A 17,079-nucleotide genomic window follows, 5' to 3' on the forward strand; every position below is an offset into this window, starting at 1 on the left:
GCATTACTATGCCAAACCTATACATTGTAGGGTTATAGAGATTGGTAAGAGTAGAAAACTAACACATGTCGAAAGCTAAAAAACACAAAACGAGGGGAAGTTAAAGAGTTTAGTAGTTATCTTGAAGGGAAAGTATATCTCCATTTTCTTCTATAATTATAGTGAAAGTGATGCAATCTTAGTTATCACTCATTGTGTTTAGGATAAGTGACCATAGTTATAGTTCATCACAACTTAGAGAACCAGTTTTTCCACTCAGCCAAGAACAATTTTGGACATATATTTTTTTTTCTTCTTCTTCTGCAGTTGCAGTACTTTAATTTTGGTTGTTATTGTTGTTGGTTTCATAGGGATTGGATTAGTTAGACCCAAACTGCAGTTTCAAAGTATGTGCTTCACCAAATTAAATTTTGGGTGCTATCCTTTATGATTTAACATCCAAGTATTTTATGATCCAGCTTATGTAGTGGGATTTTGTATAAATTCAAAATAGTCGTTTTGCACGTCTTAATTGCAAGATAACATTAATTCTATTGAGACTTCTATAACTAATTTTCTACTTACACCTTCCAAAATGAATTCCTTTTTGCAGATCTGGACTATTGGTATTTACTTTTTCATTTTACTTCGTTTCTATGTGTATCTGTAGGACTGCAGATGCCCGGGGCAAACTACCTGTAAAATGCGGACATACATCTTACCGCAATCGGGTAATACATTTTAATTTTCGGGTTTGTGGATAATACATTTTAACATATCAGTAATTCTTCTTCTTATTTGTTTACCAATTATCTAGCTATGTTCGTTAGCTTTAATAAGAGAGACTAAACATATTCTTTCACTTAGACACTACACGATGTTATGTCACTATCAGAAGTAGCCATTTGCAGCTCTTAAGAATCACTATCGCACCAAATTGTTGCATATATGTATTTAATATTTATGTGACTGTGGAGATTAAAACCCAAATCCAACATAGATCCATTTTATGAGTAAAAGTAACTTAGATCATTCAATACCCTGCAAGTGGGACTTCTGTATTTATAAACTTTGAAATTAGAATTTCTGAAACTAATTATTTTATTATTTTCCTCAATGCCCGTGTCAGGGAGAACTGTTTTCCTGTAAGAGGAGTGTGGGCTGGATAACAAATTTACATAGTATTCACAAATGACCCAGTGATATGAATATGGGATCATGCACCCATCACAACTAAGAATGTAACATCGCCTACAAGCAAAAATGGAGGTCAACAAACAACATGATCAGGTTCGTTGAGGTACATAAATGACTGCGGAGAATTGGTGGTCTCGAATAAATATACCGCGACACTCTCTGTCATAGCTTTTATAATGTTTGCGTTCTGGTGTTGCCTAACAGTCTTTAGAATGTTGTATTTTTAACCAATATTTTGAAGTTTTTGAATCATTGTTAATTATCCCAATAAGTTTAAAAAGAGTTTGTGTTGGCAAAACTTAGGTTGTTTATGGGAAAACCAATTTGTATTCTTCATGAACCATAGAATCAAAATTGTAGTAAGAACTTCATGGTTTATGTATTTATGATATATAAATTTTTTAGACATGTTTATGATTAAGAACAAGGGCTTTGGGATAGAGTGTTTTGACTGCCTTTCGAAAGGATTGAGAGACTAAGTGGTAGGGTGAGTTTTCCCGTGGGAAAGAGTGATACAGAGACCGCTTGACATATTTTTTTATGTTTGAAACATACAGATGACGACACTTGATTAACCGTTCACACCCAAAAAGAAATTTAGATTTTTCTTTTAATGAGATTCTTATCTATCCAAATACCTAATTATATCTAAACAATAGTATTTGGTAAGTATTTTCTATGCAACTTTGGACTTACACGGCTCTTTTTTTTTTTTTATACGACATTTGATTAGCCGTATAGTCTTCACTGTCATACACTCTTTCAATCGATAGAGTGCTTGATTGAGTTTAGAGTGAAAGAGGGTTTGAGATACAAAATAGTAAAGGGACCCATAATAGCACCAAATTAGGTCTATTGAGATAGACTCTTTCATTTTGAAGGAGGCTGTCAGCCCCATAACTCTTGCTCTAAGAGCAAGGGCTATGGAATGAGTGTTTTTGACACTTATTCCTTTTCAAATTGAGTGAGTGACTGAGTGAAAGAGTGTTTTGTGACAGTGGGACTCAAAATTAACAGACTAAGCAGCTGATGTTTATCCGCTTTGAGAAAAAAAATTTCTCCAAAACGGCTGAACTTATGCCTCCCGTAGTTTTTTTCTTTTTTTTAATAATAAAACCTGATGGGCGTCCCACATCCAAGAATTTTAAAATAATAAAACTCTAAAAATAGGGTTGAGATACATATGTTTAGCCGCTCAATGTAATTTTTTTCTTAGTCTCCACTTTCGCACACTCTTTCGTCCCAATGAGTGTATTAGTGATTACTGATGAATGAGTGAGCATTCTCACTCCATAGTAGCACCTAATTTGAGCAATCCAGTGATACTCATTCATATTGAATGAGAACACTCACTCCATAGCCCTTGCTCTAAGAAGAGACTGAAACATATCATTTTACTGTGGGTTTGGATTTTGAAGAGGCAAAGTTATAGGTATAATATTTACAATATATATTTCAATAAAAAGATGTTCATGCGGAAGTCAACATCACCATTTTTGTGAATAACAATTAGTACTTTATTGAAATATTCAGTGTATACATTTTTTTGCTTTGTTTTGAGAACAAAGTTTCTCTATTTTTGATTTTCTATGTTATAGCTAAATCGATATGAGTTAATGGTATCACATTTTGCATAACACCAAATCAATTTCGAGCCGTTACGGCGCGGGTCATATTCTAGTTGGATATAAATAAATAAATCTTTTTATTATTGTCAGTTGTTACCGAAGGTTCAAATCCACCAAATACTTATGATTTTTAAAAGACGCTATAAAATTTCTTGTAGCGCAAATTCGTTAGGCAAAAAAAAGAGAATGTTGCCCTGATCCTTGAATGTGTCCCTTAACCATATATCTTGTATTTTTTTTTTCATTTATACTACAATAAAAACTCCATATATTGATACTCCATATATTAATAAAAAATTAGAGTTCCGACTTGGGCCAGTTATAAATAGTACTAACCTCCACATTTTAATATTAATAGTTTTTTCTAGTCCCGTCATAAGGAATTTACCTCCATATATTAATATATTATCGTCATTATTGGAAACTTATAGATCTTGTTACATTAAAATTTAAAATTGAACAAAGTACTTATCTATAGTTATTTGAGAAATGATGTAAATTTTGGATTCTCATCGCATATTTTGATTTACTAATGCATAAGACCTCATTACTGTGAATACCTTCTTGTTGAAGGCAAAATATTTACTACTTGTCGAGAATGTTTAAAGCTTTTTGCATAAAACATTTGGTATCTCTTTATTATCACCATCAAGATTATCTCCCTTATTTTCGTGTCTAATTCCATCGTTCTTCGATTAAAGCATATACGACTTGTTGCTCATTTGGATGATTAAGGAAGGCATCCATATCCATTATCATTTACGTACTTTGAATTAGCAAAAAAAAAAAAAGAAAAAAAAAAGGAACCGGTATACCTCTCTATATTAATAAACTCCATATATTAATAATCTTGTGAAGTCCCAAGAATATTAATATATGGAGTTTTTATTGTAGTACATGTATTTGGGGTATTATATTTTTGACTAGTTACTATGACACATGCTATGTTACCTTAGGATCCCATTAATTCATTCTCAAATTCTATCTCAAGTAGCAAATGTTTAGAGAGACGTAAAACTACCGTTCGACAACCATATTGAAATCACAGAGATGGGTGAGAGTGATGAATACATGTTGCAAAGTTTATTTTATTTTAATACAACCTAAGATTTCGAGATGAATAAATTTTTTGGATGGTGAAAATTTTCGTCATTTCTCATCTCAATAATCGAATAAATAATTTGTACCTCATAACGAGGTAAGTGTGTTGCTTGGTTGAAAATTTAAGTTTTTCATGGTTAACAATGATGGAAACCTTATTTTCAGTCATTGTTCGTAGGATCAATAATTTGTATACTCGAATGTAATTCACAATCTTATTTTTTCATCGTTTGATGGTTTTTTTCGAACTTATTTAAGACCATTGAATGTTCTATGTAATAGTAATCAAGTTCAGCATTTCTAATTTTGTTAGATCTGCTTCCTACACTTTTGTTGTGACCTTCATTAAGTTATATTTAATTAAATAGTCATTTCAAGTTCGGCATGTTTCTTACCTATGTCGAACTAATATGATTCGACCTTTATGTAATATTTTGAAAGCGAAGTCTATTAAGTAATATTCATTTAATTAAGTCTAAGTAAATTAGATGAAGTTCGGCCTGTTTTACTCATTTCCTTGTCAAACGAGTCTGATTTGGCTACAAATCATTATTCTGTTACCGAACTTACATGATAATTAATATGATTGGGTTTTTAAATACAGAATCAGTTCGAAATGTATTTTTCATGTGTGTTTCGAAGTATCCTTTTTCGGTCGTTAATGGTTATTTAAGACCAACTAGATGATATATAATTGGTCTTTGAAATGTACATATAGTTCGGTAGATATTTGTAACATGCCTTCCGAACTATGGTCATTCGATGCTAATTATTATTTTGTATTGCAAACTCCGTTAAAATAATATTAGTTTAGTTGGGCCTAGGAAATTCAAATTAGGTTTGCCATGTTTTTGTCAATCTCTCTGAATAAATTGATTATTTCAGATAATGGTTCCAGGTATATGGTCAGTTATGTATAATAATATGTAAAATCGTAAATATTTACGTTTTTTGTTTCCTAATATTTTTAATATCTTCAAATGGCATATATTGTAGGTCATTTACATAGTCGATGTTAGTGATGAATATGCTCCAGATGAGGGGGACCCTGATAGTTCCCAATCTCCCAACAAAATTTTCCCTGACACTTCCAGATACTATCACACCAAGCATGCAAGTTATTAATAGGTAGTGCTTTAAAAGATTATATACTTATAACATCTCACGTTAAAATTTATTTATTTTGCTTCTTAAAAAAAACATCTCACGTTGACTTTTTTTAACCGACTTGTAGACCTACGAAACCAGTGATCAAGCAAACAAATGGGTTTTCGAAACTGGTAGGGGTGTGAAATGCGTGATTGTTGGAAACCATCGTTATAGCGCTGCAATAATGGAATTGGTGTGCGGAAGAAGTGGAGACTATCATCTCCACCGTAACGATGTAGTATTTACCATTAAAAGAAAAAATGGAAACGCGGAGGGAAAATCTTTTAGAGAGGGGAAAAATATTCTTATGCAGACTTTCCATGTGATAGAAACGCAAAGGGGAAAATCTTTTAGAGAGTGCTTGTTTCAGTTGATAAAAATCAACATTTCCACATAATACTTTGAGATTTAAACAATGTTCATTATGGACATGCATGAGATTTTGTACCCTTTCAGTTAGTTGGAAGATTGGTGTAACCAGTTCTTTCTTTTGTTTATATAAAGTTGATTGTTGTTTGGTTGTAAGTGATACTTTTGAATTAACCGAATGATTTTTCCCTTTTTTGGCATGATGAGAAGGTATTTACTTTTGAAAAGTGTTTTGATGGGTGTTTTCTTTCTTTATAAAGTGGGTATCATAGTTCGAGGTGGATTTTGTAGGATAGAAGGTTTGTGAAGAATCTGAAGATAAATTTTTGTTTTTAGTCTCTTCTTTATATGTAGCAAAGGTCGAACCTTCTGATAGTATCAGAACTGAGTTTGGTTGTGTTTTTCCAAGTTTCTTATCTGTGCAGGTTATGTGTATCAGTGAGCGAAGCTCGGCCTTTTCAGCCGAGAAACTGGAAGGATTTGTGGGTAATGGTGGTGAATATGTATATATCCATTGACAGAGATGAGAGGTTGTGGTAGAGATAGTGGAGGGATACAGGATTTTCAAAATTTTCAGATACAATCGTATTTTGGTAGATAGAATAAGCGCAATTATGTTTCCCAAACTCAACAAATCTTAAGTGAATCAAGGGGGAAACACGAATTTGTCTGATAGTTTGATCTTCAGGTATGTTGACATGCAAAAAAATAAATAATGACCTTAGAGCAACTCCAATGGGACGGGTATACTTTGCTTATTTTCCTGTCCACGTGGACAGACAACACATGATTTCTCATAGTGGTCAATAGGAGAACTTAACTAGGGGACCTACTTTAATGCATAACCAAATATTTCTTTTAACTGATGGGTCCTGTTTTTGTATAAACAAATATTTATTTTGGTTAAGTGAGACCGACTATATATAAAAATATATTGAAGTAATCAAAATAACTAACTTAACCAACATTTAGAAATTTTATAATTATTATTTTTCGGTGGTGTTTGAGACGATCTCCCCAATGTGAGCCGATCGGTGCAAATAAAACCAATCGTCTCAAATTGAGTCGATCGACTCAATATGAGATGTAGATAAAAAAATTCTTTTATTCGAGGGTTTGCTCATCTGTTTTAATAGTTTGTTGGTCTCATTATAGATATATAATCATCAAATCTGCCTTTTTGATGTGGACCCTGCTCACTAGAGTTACTCTTAGGACGACTCATATGGGGGTGGATAACCCACCCATTTGCCATGCCAGCTGGCCTGAAAAACTGGCCGCGCACTATGGGTAAAAGACAAGTGATCGAGTCTCCACCTAGCGGTCAAACTACACCGCTAGCGATCATTTCGATCACCCGGTCTAGTTTGCACTGCTGGCGATTTAAACTCGACCGTCCTCGGTCGGTGCTCTGCCACCTATAAATACCACAATTACCTTCGATTTTCATTCACAATTTTTTTTCTTCCCTTCTCTAAAGAGCATACCAGAGCGATTTTTTACTTAAAAATGAGTAGTTCCAAAACAAATAGACAAAGTAAAAGAAACAGGAAAGAAAAAGGAAAATTTCTTGCAGATAGTGATATCATATTGGTTCAGGATAAAGAGCAAGAGTTCGCTAATGTTAGGCAACTAGTTGGAACTGGTGTAACATCTACGCATTTATGTAACCATCTTGAGCGAGTTTTGTTACCTAAATTAAGAGGTGGGTGGTCTGTTCAATAATCCCCGAATCTGTTCAATAATCTTGAGCGAGTTTTGTAACCATCTTGAGCGAGTTTTTATGTAACCGAAGTGTTTGAATTACTCCCCGAATCTGTTCAATAATCCTTGAGAAGATATCCTTGGCAGTATTTATATTTCATGAAAGGAAAAAACCACATGACTCAACTTATGCGAGTTATTTGCGAACGTTGGTGGAACACTGCAGATACGTTTTTTTTTCAAGGATTTCGAGTGTGGTAAGTTCTATTTTCCATTCGATAGTTTAATTTTTAGTTCAGAAACAAATTTTAATTTTTAGAGATTCAATTTTTTAGTTTGATACAAATTTTAGTTCCACATACAAACTTTAATTTTATGACCATGTTGTTTTTGGGGTTCACACCGCCAGATTTGTATATGTTGGCTAGAATAAAAAGTGAGGGTGAAGTAGTACAATTTAACCAATTAAAGTGGATATCAGAAGGAAGATGGAAACAATTACTCCCCTTATACTCAAATGATACTGAAGGAAAGTCAAAATCCAAACGGTTACACTCATTTGGGTTAAGAGTGTCTGGGTTGAAGGATTTTTTGAGCCGTTACCATGCCAAGGGGATACACAGTGCTGAATATTATCTCGAGCTTGAACCTATTTCTGTATTATGAATGTTAGGTCAAGCTTTTTTCCCTAATGGTAGATCAGTGTCATTAATTGGTTTTCTGGAATTTTTAGAAGATTTAACTAAAGCACCAAATTATGATTGGGGTTATGCAATTTTAGCTGAGCTATACATATGTCTCAGTGATTGCTCATGTAAAAAGACATATAGCTTTAATGTATTTTTGGTCGTATTGGAGGTAAGAACCACAATCCCTTTCTATTTATTAGATTTATTATCGAGTTGTCAAACTAGTGATGAATGTACTAATTAATACATCAATTTTCGTCAATGTTATTTTTCAGTATTGGTGGTATACTTACTTTAAGGTCGGCGAACCTGATCTTCATGATACACGATTAATTTTTCCTGTCGTGTACAAGTACAAAGTTGATAATTGGATTGGTCAGATTAATGATGGTCAAAATATCGTTGTTGTTCAGAGGATGCAACAACTGTGCAGAACTAGTATCAATATTACGCCAGTGCCGTATGCAGAATGAGTTCCATGGACCAACGGCACAAGCCATGCTTCAGTTAATCCTTAGGCGACGTGTGTTTTACAGTCCAATTAGTGGTCAGGGTATTTGTTACTATGGAGAAAGACATATGTTTCAGCTACAAAGAAGAAAGGTAAAATCAATCAACCCGTTTCCAACTTCAATAATTTCACGCGATGATTGGATAAAGTTGATAAATAATGGACAACCTTGGGAAGAAGTTGATGATTTGATCCAAATTTCAGAAGATGACTATGATTACGTCAGTTGGGCTCAAAAGGTATGCAAGCTAAATATTGCTGTTCATCCACAAAACTTAGGTGATGTTGACTTTCCAGCAATCGAAAATTTGCCACTTACCTATCTTCCATCCCAGACACCACCACCGACGGGCGAAGCACGTACCTGACAGTCAAATGGGGTCGTCAAATATGCCTCCAATATCTTGGGAATTGGTCCAGATTTTATCAATAAGTGGAGATATTGTTACAGTTCCACTTACTAGTGAAGGTATACAATAGAGCTATCCATACTATGGTGTGGTGGCATCACAAGAAGATTATCACTAGTTGAATAATTTTTCGCTTTTATCAATCAATTCCAGAATTTTCACTTGAGACAGATGCAGACACTGAGGGAGAATATAAGTTATGAATTGCCTGAGACTCCGTTAGGGTCAAGTTCTCAAATGCCCGGTGATAGCAGTGCAAGAAGTCTTGGAAGTCGTAGAGGTCGTAGAAGTCGTCATCACACTCCAACTACGGTGGAAGAGACTCAGCTACCACCAACAACAGCAAACGTGGAGAACGTGGAGACGGATTTCCAGTCTCCTATTGGTTTCATCCCCCAAGGTTCTGTATATACTCCTGGTGGTGGTGTAAATATGGATGGATTTAGGCAATCCGTAATTTATACCCCAGTAAGTTCATCATTTCACCGATATCAAGCACCTCCAATTCAACCATCTCCGGTACCATATCAAGGTTATGAATCACCCGATGCTACTCAACCACCATCTTTGAGTCCAAATAATGAGTTTTCACAAGATCAATAGTCTTAGGGGAATATATATTTGGTAATCATTAGTATTAGATAAATGTTAATCGTTAATATGAATCGTGGTTTGTTTAAATCGTTAATGTAATTGCACTTTTGTTTGATAAATAATAATCTTCATTTAAATTTTTCTATTTAAGTTAAAATTGAGAATTGATACATTAGATTAAATTTGGAAACACTTTTAAGATTTCATAACAACTTGCATATCAGAACTGCTTTCCGTTGTCAAGGAGCCACTTTGCACGACATCTTTGATCAATTTCCAGCAGGGTTTCACCACTTCTCATGTTTCGAGCCTCTTTCCTTATCATACTAATATACTTGTTAACATTATTAAAAATTATGGAGAACCGAGCACTCAACACCAACAAATCACGATTGTTGAGGTTCGTTGTTTCTTCTTCAAATTTCAGTAAAATGCGTCCCCAAAACGAAATAATCCGTAATGCGCCATCAACGATTAGATGATTAATGAAGAGAACATAATTCCTGCAGATGCATTCATCTTCTAACGTGCTAAATTTGCTGTTGTGAAACTCTCCAACTATTTGCTCTTCTTATTTCATGTTGCACACTAGCTCTAAGTTCAATTCTTTGATTTTCAGTCGCATGTTGCTCTTTTATGAATTGAGCCATAGACATGTTTTGAGCCATTGAAAAATCTAAGAAAACAAGAAAAATGTGTGAGTTAAAATGAAGAGAAATTTGACATTTATAGGGGAAATATTATGGCCGTTGGATCAGATTCTACGCATCGGTGTAGACTACACGTCCCGGTCTTGTAAAAGCCGCTACTGGTATTCAAAACACCGAAAAGTGTAGTCTTGACCGAGCGGTCGAGACTCGACCTTTTGGTGGAAATTTGACCTGGCCTGGCTAAGTGGCAAATTTCCCACTTAGCCAGACCAGTTTGCCAGCTTGCCAGCTCCATGATGGGTGCGAAAATGGCAAACTCTCAAGTTTGCCATGCCCACACGAACCGGCCTTAGTCAATGCCGGCCAAATGGGCTTCTTTAGTTTTCCTCATGTTCGTGCTATATGGCACGGTAATCCCAGTAAATATAATCCAACGGCACCACTATTGGTCGTCATTCTTTTTATACATTCAAGGCCATAGAAAAACCCTATATTTTGCGCGTGTTCTCTCCTCCTCCCCCCTTCTTCTTCCATCTTTGCTCCTTTCTATCTCTTCATATTCCACCTCTTCGTTAAACCCTTGCCCGATGTAAGGAAATTGTGTATTATCTATCCCCCATATCTCAAAGCCTAGAGATTTTAAATCCCCAAATTTTGGTTGCTCAAATAACTAGGGTCAGGGTTTGCTGTTCTTTCATTATAAGAGAGAGAGGATTTTAGTCAGTTTTGTTCGAAGATCTAGAGAAAAATTCAATGGCTGAAGAAGAAATTGCAGTGGTCGCAGTTGAGACAGGGAACGATGTTAGTTCCGTTCCATCTGATAATAAGAGGAAGCTTGAAGAATTTGAGCCTCAAGAAAACGAGGAAGAAGAAGTTTCTGGAAAAGATCAGGGAGACGTCTCTTTGGATTTGAATGTGAACTCGGATGAGGTTACTGACTCCGGTCCTGATGCGAAACGACCTCGTCTTGACGATGATTCTGATGCTCCAGGTATATACATTAATCATCTCTAGTTTCTTTTATACATAGCGAATTAGGTTATTATGTTGAAGGATTGGGGTTTTTGAAAGTAATGCTGTATTTTAGGGATTATTTTGTATGCAATGTTGAGTGTTTATTGAAACCCTAAGATTTTCATGTTTATGTCTCTGAAGCTAATTAAGACTTCTTTCCAGCTGTAGAGAATGGTCACCAAGGTTTAGAGTCGGATTCTAAACTAATAAAGAATGAGGAGCAGGCATCTGAGGTGGATCCTCAAGATGACAATGCTGAAAATTCATTGGCTGGGAATGTTGATACAGAGAATCCAGAGCATTCAACACTAGAGAATCTGGAGACAGGCAATGCTCAACAGCCATCCGATGATAATAAGCAGACAACAGATGGTCAGCAGCCTTCAGGAGAGGATTCTGAACAACAAGAACAACAGAGTACAACTCGCAAAATGGAGGTCCCTAATAATAAGGTGTGTCAAATGGGTGAATCCTATTTTCCTATTGGTCTGTCTTCTTAGTTTCTGGAACTTATTGTGGTATCTGATAGTAGTGACGTGCTGTATGAATCTTGACAATTGTGCTTCTTGGCAGGTTGGTGTTCTTATAGGCAAATCTGGGGAGACCATTCGGTTACTGCAGAATAATTCAGGAGCTAAAATTCAAATCACCAGAGATGCCGAAGCTGATAGATATGCAACAACCAGACCCGTTGAATTAATTGGAAGCCTTGAAAGTATAAATAAAGCTGAGAAATTGATAAGGGATGTTATTGCAGAGGTATATATTCCTTTTCTTAACATAGTAAATAGTTTACTATAACAGAGTTTCTCCCTGTTCCTCCTCTGGTCCTTGATATTCTCTCATATTACATCAATTATCAGTATATATGGGTACATTATTGATACTTTCCTGCTTTCATTTAGGCTGATGCAGGAGGTTCTCCTTCCCTTGTTGCCAGAGGTTTTAATACCGTGCAGGCTAGTGGAGCTGCTGATCAAATTCAGATACAAGTCCCAAATGAGAAGGTTTGGTCCTTGTTGCTGTTCTTTTTAGTAAATTAAAGTGCGAGCAGTTTTACCACAGTTCGGGGGTATCTCTACTGTGTCTAATTTACAAGCACAATTTCTATGCAGGTTGGTTTGATCATTGGCAAGGGAGGTGAAACGATTAAATCCTTACAGACAAGATCAGGAGCAAAAATCCAGGTAGTTGATACCGTTAGGCTTTGTTTGCAGTGTACCTTGTGATGCAATATGAGGACTTTGATCAAAAAGATCGATATGATTCTCATATGTTTGAGTCCACCAATCATCTAACATTCTGTTTCTTTTAGCTTATTCCACAACATCTTCCTGACGGTGACCAATCAAAGGAAAGAATTGTGCGAGTTACGGGTGATAAGAAACACATTGAGATTGCTAGGGAAATGATAAAGGAAGTTATGAATCAGGTTGGTTTGATTACCCACTTTCTCTTGTTCTTGTTTTCATTACATCATGTATATCTTATCTTGAATGTGTCCATACATAGTCATTAAAATAGGTGCAACCATGCAAGTATGAGATATTATATATCTTATCTTGAACCAGCATGTCTTAATCATTTCACTGAAAGCTAATTAGTCTAGTTACATGCCTGAACGATACTTATTATTTGGGTCCACAGTCTCAATATCCTTATGATAGCGTGAGATACCCACCCTGCTCATTTGTAACATTAATGGAGAATTTTCTTGGATATGCATGTTACTCCAGAAATAGTAGGTGTGTTGATGATAATTTCTGTTTGCTTCTAAGTAACCCAGTTACATTTGATATAACAAATAATTATTTTAGGTATTCACATTGCTGCTAGTTGTTTTCTTTGGACCCTCTTATACTAATGGTTACTGTAGAAGCTAAACATAGGATAAAAATATGCATGTTTTAACTTATAAACTTGTTTAGAACTCATTCAGTTGACACAATATTTAGCTAGGCTTTTACTTCCGTTTAAACCGGAAAGCACGTTGAATTTGCTGGAATGGAATCTTTTTGTTTCCCTCTCAGCATCTTTATTTTTGCTTTTATGTTTGCAAACAATTATATCAGCTATTCGTTCTCCTTGCACAAGCTTTTGTGTTTTTTAAGACACTTCTAGTGTCCTAGTATTTGGTTAAAGTTGTATGTCTGTATTATGCCAATCCATCAAACTAGTGGAACACGTGAACCACTTATTACATCTGTTTGAAAATAGTACATGTACTGGCTTGTACATCGACCGTTTATTCGATGCAGAAAGAATGTTGCATAGTCTCACCATGGGATCAAGAGCATACTTTGTTGAATTGAACTCTTACCAAGCTTGTGTTATTGATGATCCATGTGAAGATCATATGAATGTAGCTAGGAAGATCTTACTTTCAGTTTAAGATATCGGTTGCCATGGTTTCTTTATGTTGAAGGTGCCGATTTCGAATTGGTTGGCTTTCAAAATGCAGATTGGGCTTTTGCCTTTCAAATGGGGTCAACATTGTCATGGTGTAGCAATAGACAATCATTCTCCACCCTGGTCCACTGAAGAAAGGTATCAGGCTTTAAACCTCGCGGTTGCCATATGTTTCTAGTTGGTAAGAATGCTCCTAAGTCTTTAAGAATTAAAAAGCCATTCGAATGCGATAAACTATATTGTGATAACCTAGTACCCCACATGTTTTATGCATGATATAAGCGCTAGAACAAACCTGTATACTTGTGAACTCAACAATGCTGAATTTATATATCATAGTGGAAGTTAGCAGAGATCAAACAATCTAACACGATGTGCATTGAAGAGTAGTATTGTTTGCTGGATGTCAGTTTTCAGAGTAAGATCTATTTGGTGTGATTTTGACTAATTTCATTGTCTATAATCATACTGGAAAATTAAGCATTGCTTCTAAACCATGGGGGAATATGTTAGTTGTTTTGAAAGTTATGAATGTATTCTAAACCATGGGGGAATATGTTAGTTGTTTTGAAAGTTACGGAATGTAGGACTCGTATACTCTGTGTTACCTTTTTGTCTTGACATATAGGGAATGGGGAAGTTGTATATGATTTGCTGATCAAGTATGCAATTCTGCTTAATTTTGATAGCTGTTTAAATCTTTTCTCCCAACCTTCAAAAGGCATTGGTTGGTTTTTCATTTCAGCAGCTGTTGTAAGTATGGTTTGGGGTACTTCGCAGGGTGTAAAGTGTTTTCGCTAACTTGAGGACTTCTGTTACTTCCAAATAGGGCCTTGGAGGTCGGTTTGTGGTTAAGAGGGCTGGTGTTAGGTGCCTATAGCTGTAGTTATGTATTTACTAGAGTTATCAATTGTCAGATCGCAGGGGTAATTTGAGGATATATATTGATGTGGTGAATCTGAATCGCTTCCATACCTAGCGTTGGAGGGTGGAAATGTTGTCTCTCATAATTTAGGGATGGGCAATATATGTAGGACTCCCGAGCTTCTAGGCAGTATAAATATTGCATGCACAACTGATTTGCCAGTTTTACAACATAACTATATTATTGTAGGTGCAAGTCTAAATCTTAAATGTGGAGCATATGTGGCCTGCTGCTGTTGATCATTTATTGGCTATCCATTTGAATGCCAATAATGATTAAGAAAATAAAAATCCTGCATATGCCATATATCTGTCACATTGTTCACTTATTATGTCATTATGCACTTCTTCCCCCGATCTTTGTGCCTCCTTTTGTACAGCTAACCATATTAGTAAACTTTTCATGCCATATTTTCATAAATGGAAGATGTGTTAATACTGTTATATTTGTATGTGGTGTTACATTATGTATGAATTGCATGACACAGAATGCTGTTTAAATTTTGCTTGAAATCTCGCATCATATGATTAAGATTCAAAGGTCTTTTGTGGTTGTTTGACTTGAAAATGTCAAGATTTGTGCTGTTATCTGTATTGACTAAACCGTTCGTACCATCTCTTTTTAACAGTTGCCTGTGAGGGGGTCACCTCTCTCTGGTGGATATAATCAACGTTCTCGTGGGGGTGCCTCTGGTCCACATTCTTGGGGTGGTTCTCGTGCTCCCGCAGCTGCACATGGATCGAGCTATGATTATCTGCAAAGGGGAGGAATGCATTCATCTCACAATCCGCATTATATGCCACCTCCCACTTATGGTGGCTATCCTCCACAATCTGGTCCCAGAGGTGGTAGCTTTAATGGTGGTTGGGATCACCAAAGACCTTCGGGTCCTGCACAACCTCATCATTCTCAAGGTGGTAGCGGTTACGATTACTATGGCCATGGGCAAGGCCAAGGTGGTGGCCATGCAGCTGATGCTCCAACACATGCTCCCATCTCCAATGCAGCAGCCCCTGTTCGTGGCTCAGGCCCATCAACCCAAGGCGGCTATTATGGCGGACCGCACCCACAAGGTGGTCTAGAGTATGGGCAGCCCCCTAATTATCAACAAACAGCTCCTCCTGCAAACCAGGGATATGGGCATGGATACGAAGACCAAAAGTATGGAAATCCACAGCCAGGAGGATATGGTGCGCAACCCCCAGTTAACTCTCAGGCGGGATATGGGCAACAACCATATAATCCTGGTAAGCCACCTGCATATGGAATGCCACCACAGGGGGGACCTGCTTCCCAAACATATGCTGGTCCTAGGACTGGTCAACCTGGAGAGATGCCACCATATCAAGGTACATATGGATCAAATATGCCAACTCAGCAGGGATACCCATATGCAGCAGCAACTGGTGGGCCTTCACAGCAAACATATCCTCCATTTGGTGCAGCACCAGCTGCTTCCAATGATGCGTACGTGCAGCAACCACCTCATGTTTACGCTCAGCAAGGCGCCCATTCTGGTTATAGTCAACCCGGTGCTCAGCCAGCACCTGGATATGCTCAAGGTGGCCCTGTCCCATATGTGACTACTCAAGCAGGTTATGGTGAGCAAGCAGTTCCCAATAGTGCGGGCTACGGGTATCCTGGGACTGCTGAAGCTGGATACAGCAACCCAGCAGCATCAGGTTATGGAGCAGCAGCAAGTGGTCAGGCAGGTTATGGACAACCAGCTCCAAGTCAAACAGGTTATGATCAGCCTATACCTCAATCAGCTGGTTATGGGAGTGCCCCTGGAGCAGCTGCAGCAGCTGCACCGGTTGGTGGTTATGCAAAGAATGTACCTCAACAGGTGTCCTTTGACTCTACACAACAGATGTATGGTGGCGGTCACCATTGATGATCTTTCTATTGGAAGTTCGGAGTAACATGTTGAAATTATTCTAGTGGTAGCTTCTAATACATGCAGTGTCATGTCATATAGTTTAGGAGTGGATGAGAAGTTGCTTTGTAGGTGGGATTTTTATGTAGCTTTGGGTGTTATCTTTTCTCCTTTGTCCTAGGTGAAACTGTTGTTTTTTCTTGGCTAGTTAAAAGGACATCTGTTATCTGATGATTCTGATCCTTCCCAAAATCTCTGTTTTACCTTTATTAATCAATTAGGCTTATATAATCACTGATCGATTAGTGTGGTAACTGTGGTGGAATCATTGAAAAATTTAAACAAATAAATTACATTAACAAATCTATCCGTGGGTTCCTTCCATTATGGGTCTAGTTTATTTGTTGTGGCCTGCACCTTGATTTTTATTAAGGTTGTAGGTTTTTGGTGTGCCGCATTCGGCACCAGTGCGGTTTGCTAGTTAGCCCACATGGCAGAGTTTTCCTGATTCATCACTGAACTGAACGGATGATGGAAAATTTAATGTTGTCTTTTGCAATTTTAGAAGAAAAAAACTCACTGGCCGGATGGTTTGCTTAGCTCCAATCAAGGCACTTGCATCAAAACATAAACTTTCAACTCAGATTCATTTAGTAATGCTAATAACCTCCCTTAATCATTAAGTCATCAGAAAAGCATAATTACAGAGATCAATAACTAATGTAGATCAGAAACATGGCAGCTGAAATAAAATCAAAATCGTTCAGACCCAAACAGATTCGTCGCCCATGATCTTCTTGCTTGTTCAAAACCAGTTGGCTTTTCCCCTGGTTTTAACTGTAGCTGTTTTTTCTCGTTTGATGTTATTTTTTGA

The 17,079-nt window shown here is 36.7% G+C and overlaps 1 protein-coding gene across 3 annotated transcripts; it reads left to right on the top strand.

Moving 5' to 3' along the window:
* The first annotated feature begins 10,456 nt into the window (after positions 1-10,456).
* Positions 10,457-16,496, top strand: LOC113283427 (far upstream element-binding protein 2-like). Of its 3 annotated transcripts, none has more exons than XM_026532673.1 (7): positions 10,457-10,972; positions 11,158-11,447; positions 11,569-11,754; positions 11,901-12,002; positions 12,111-12,185; positions 12,311-12,427; positions 14,958-16,496. In XM_026532673.1, exons 1-7 carry the CDS (start codon positions 10,735-10,737, stop codon positions 16,221-16,223), a joined length of 2,274 nt encoding a protein of 757 aa, XP_026388458.1. In that variant the 5' UTR covers positions 10,457-10,734; the 3' UTR covers positions 16,224-16,496. The 3 variants fall into 3 exon arrangements, with proteins under 3 accessions (XP_026388458.1, XP_026388459.1, XP_026388460.1); XM_026532674.1 differs by having other exon boundaries at positions 12,111-12,182; XM_026532675.1 differs by having other exon boundaries at positions 11,164-11,447.
* Positions 16,497-17,079: the final 583 nt, after the last annotated feature.

The sequence above is a fragment of the Papaver somniferum genome, chromosome 5 (assembly GCF_003573695.1).
Source record: "Papaver somniferum cultivar HN1 chromosome 5, ASM357369v1, whole genome shotgun sequence".
Classification (NCBI taxonomy): Eukaryota; Viridiplantae; Streptophyta; class Magnoliopsida; order Ranunculales; family Papaveraceae; genus Papaver; species Papaver somniferum.

Excerpts from the sequence above, each read along its gene's own strand:
- LOC113283427 (XM_026532673.1), top strand. The coding sequence starts at position 10,735 with ATGGCTGAAGAAGAAATTGCAGTGGTCGCAGTTGAGACAGGGAACGAT. Across the intron at positions 10,973-11,157 it reads CGATGATTCTGATGCTCCAG|CTGTAGAGAATGGTCACCAA; the intron begins GTATATACATTA and ends ACTTCTTTCCAG. Across the intron at positions 11,755-11,900 it reads TAAGGGATGTTATTGCAGAG|GCTGATGCAGGAGGTTCTCC; the intron begins GTATATATTCCT and ends GCTTTCATTTAG.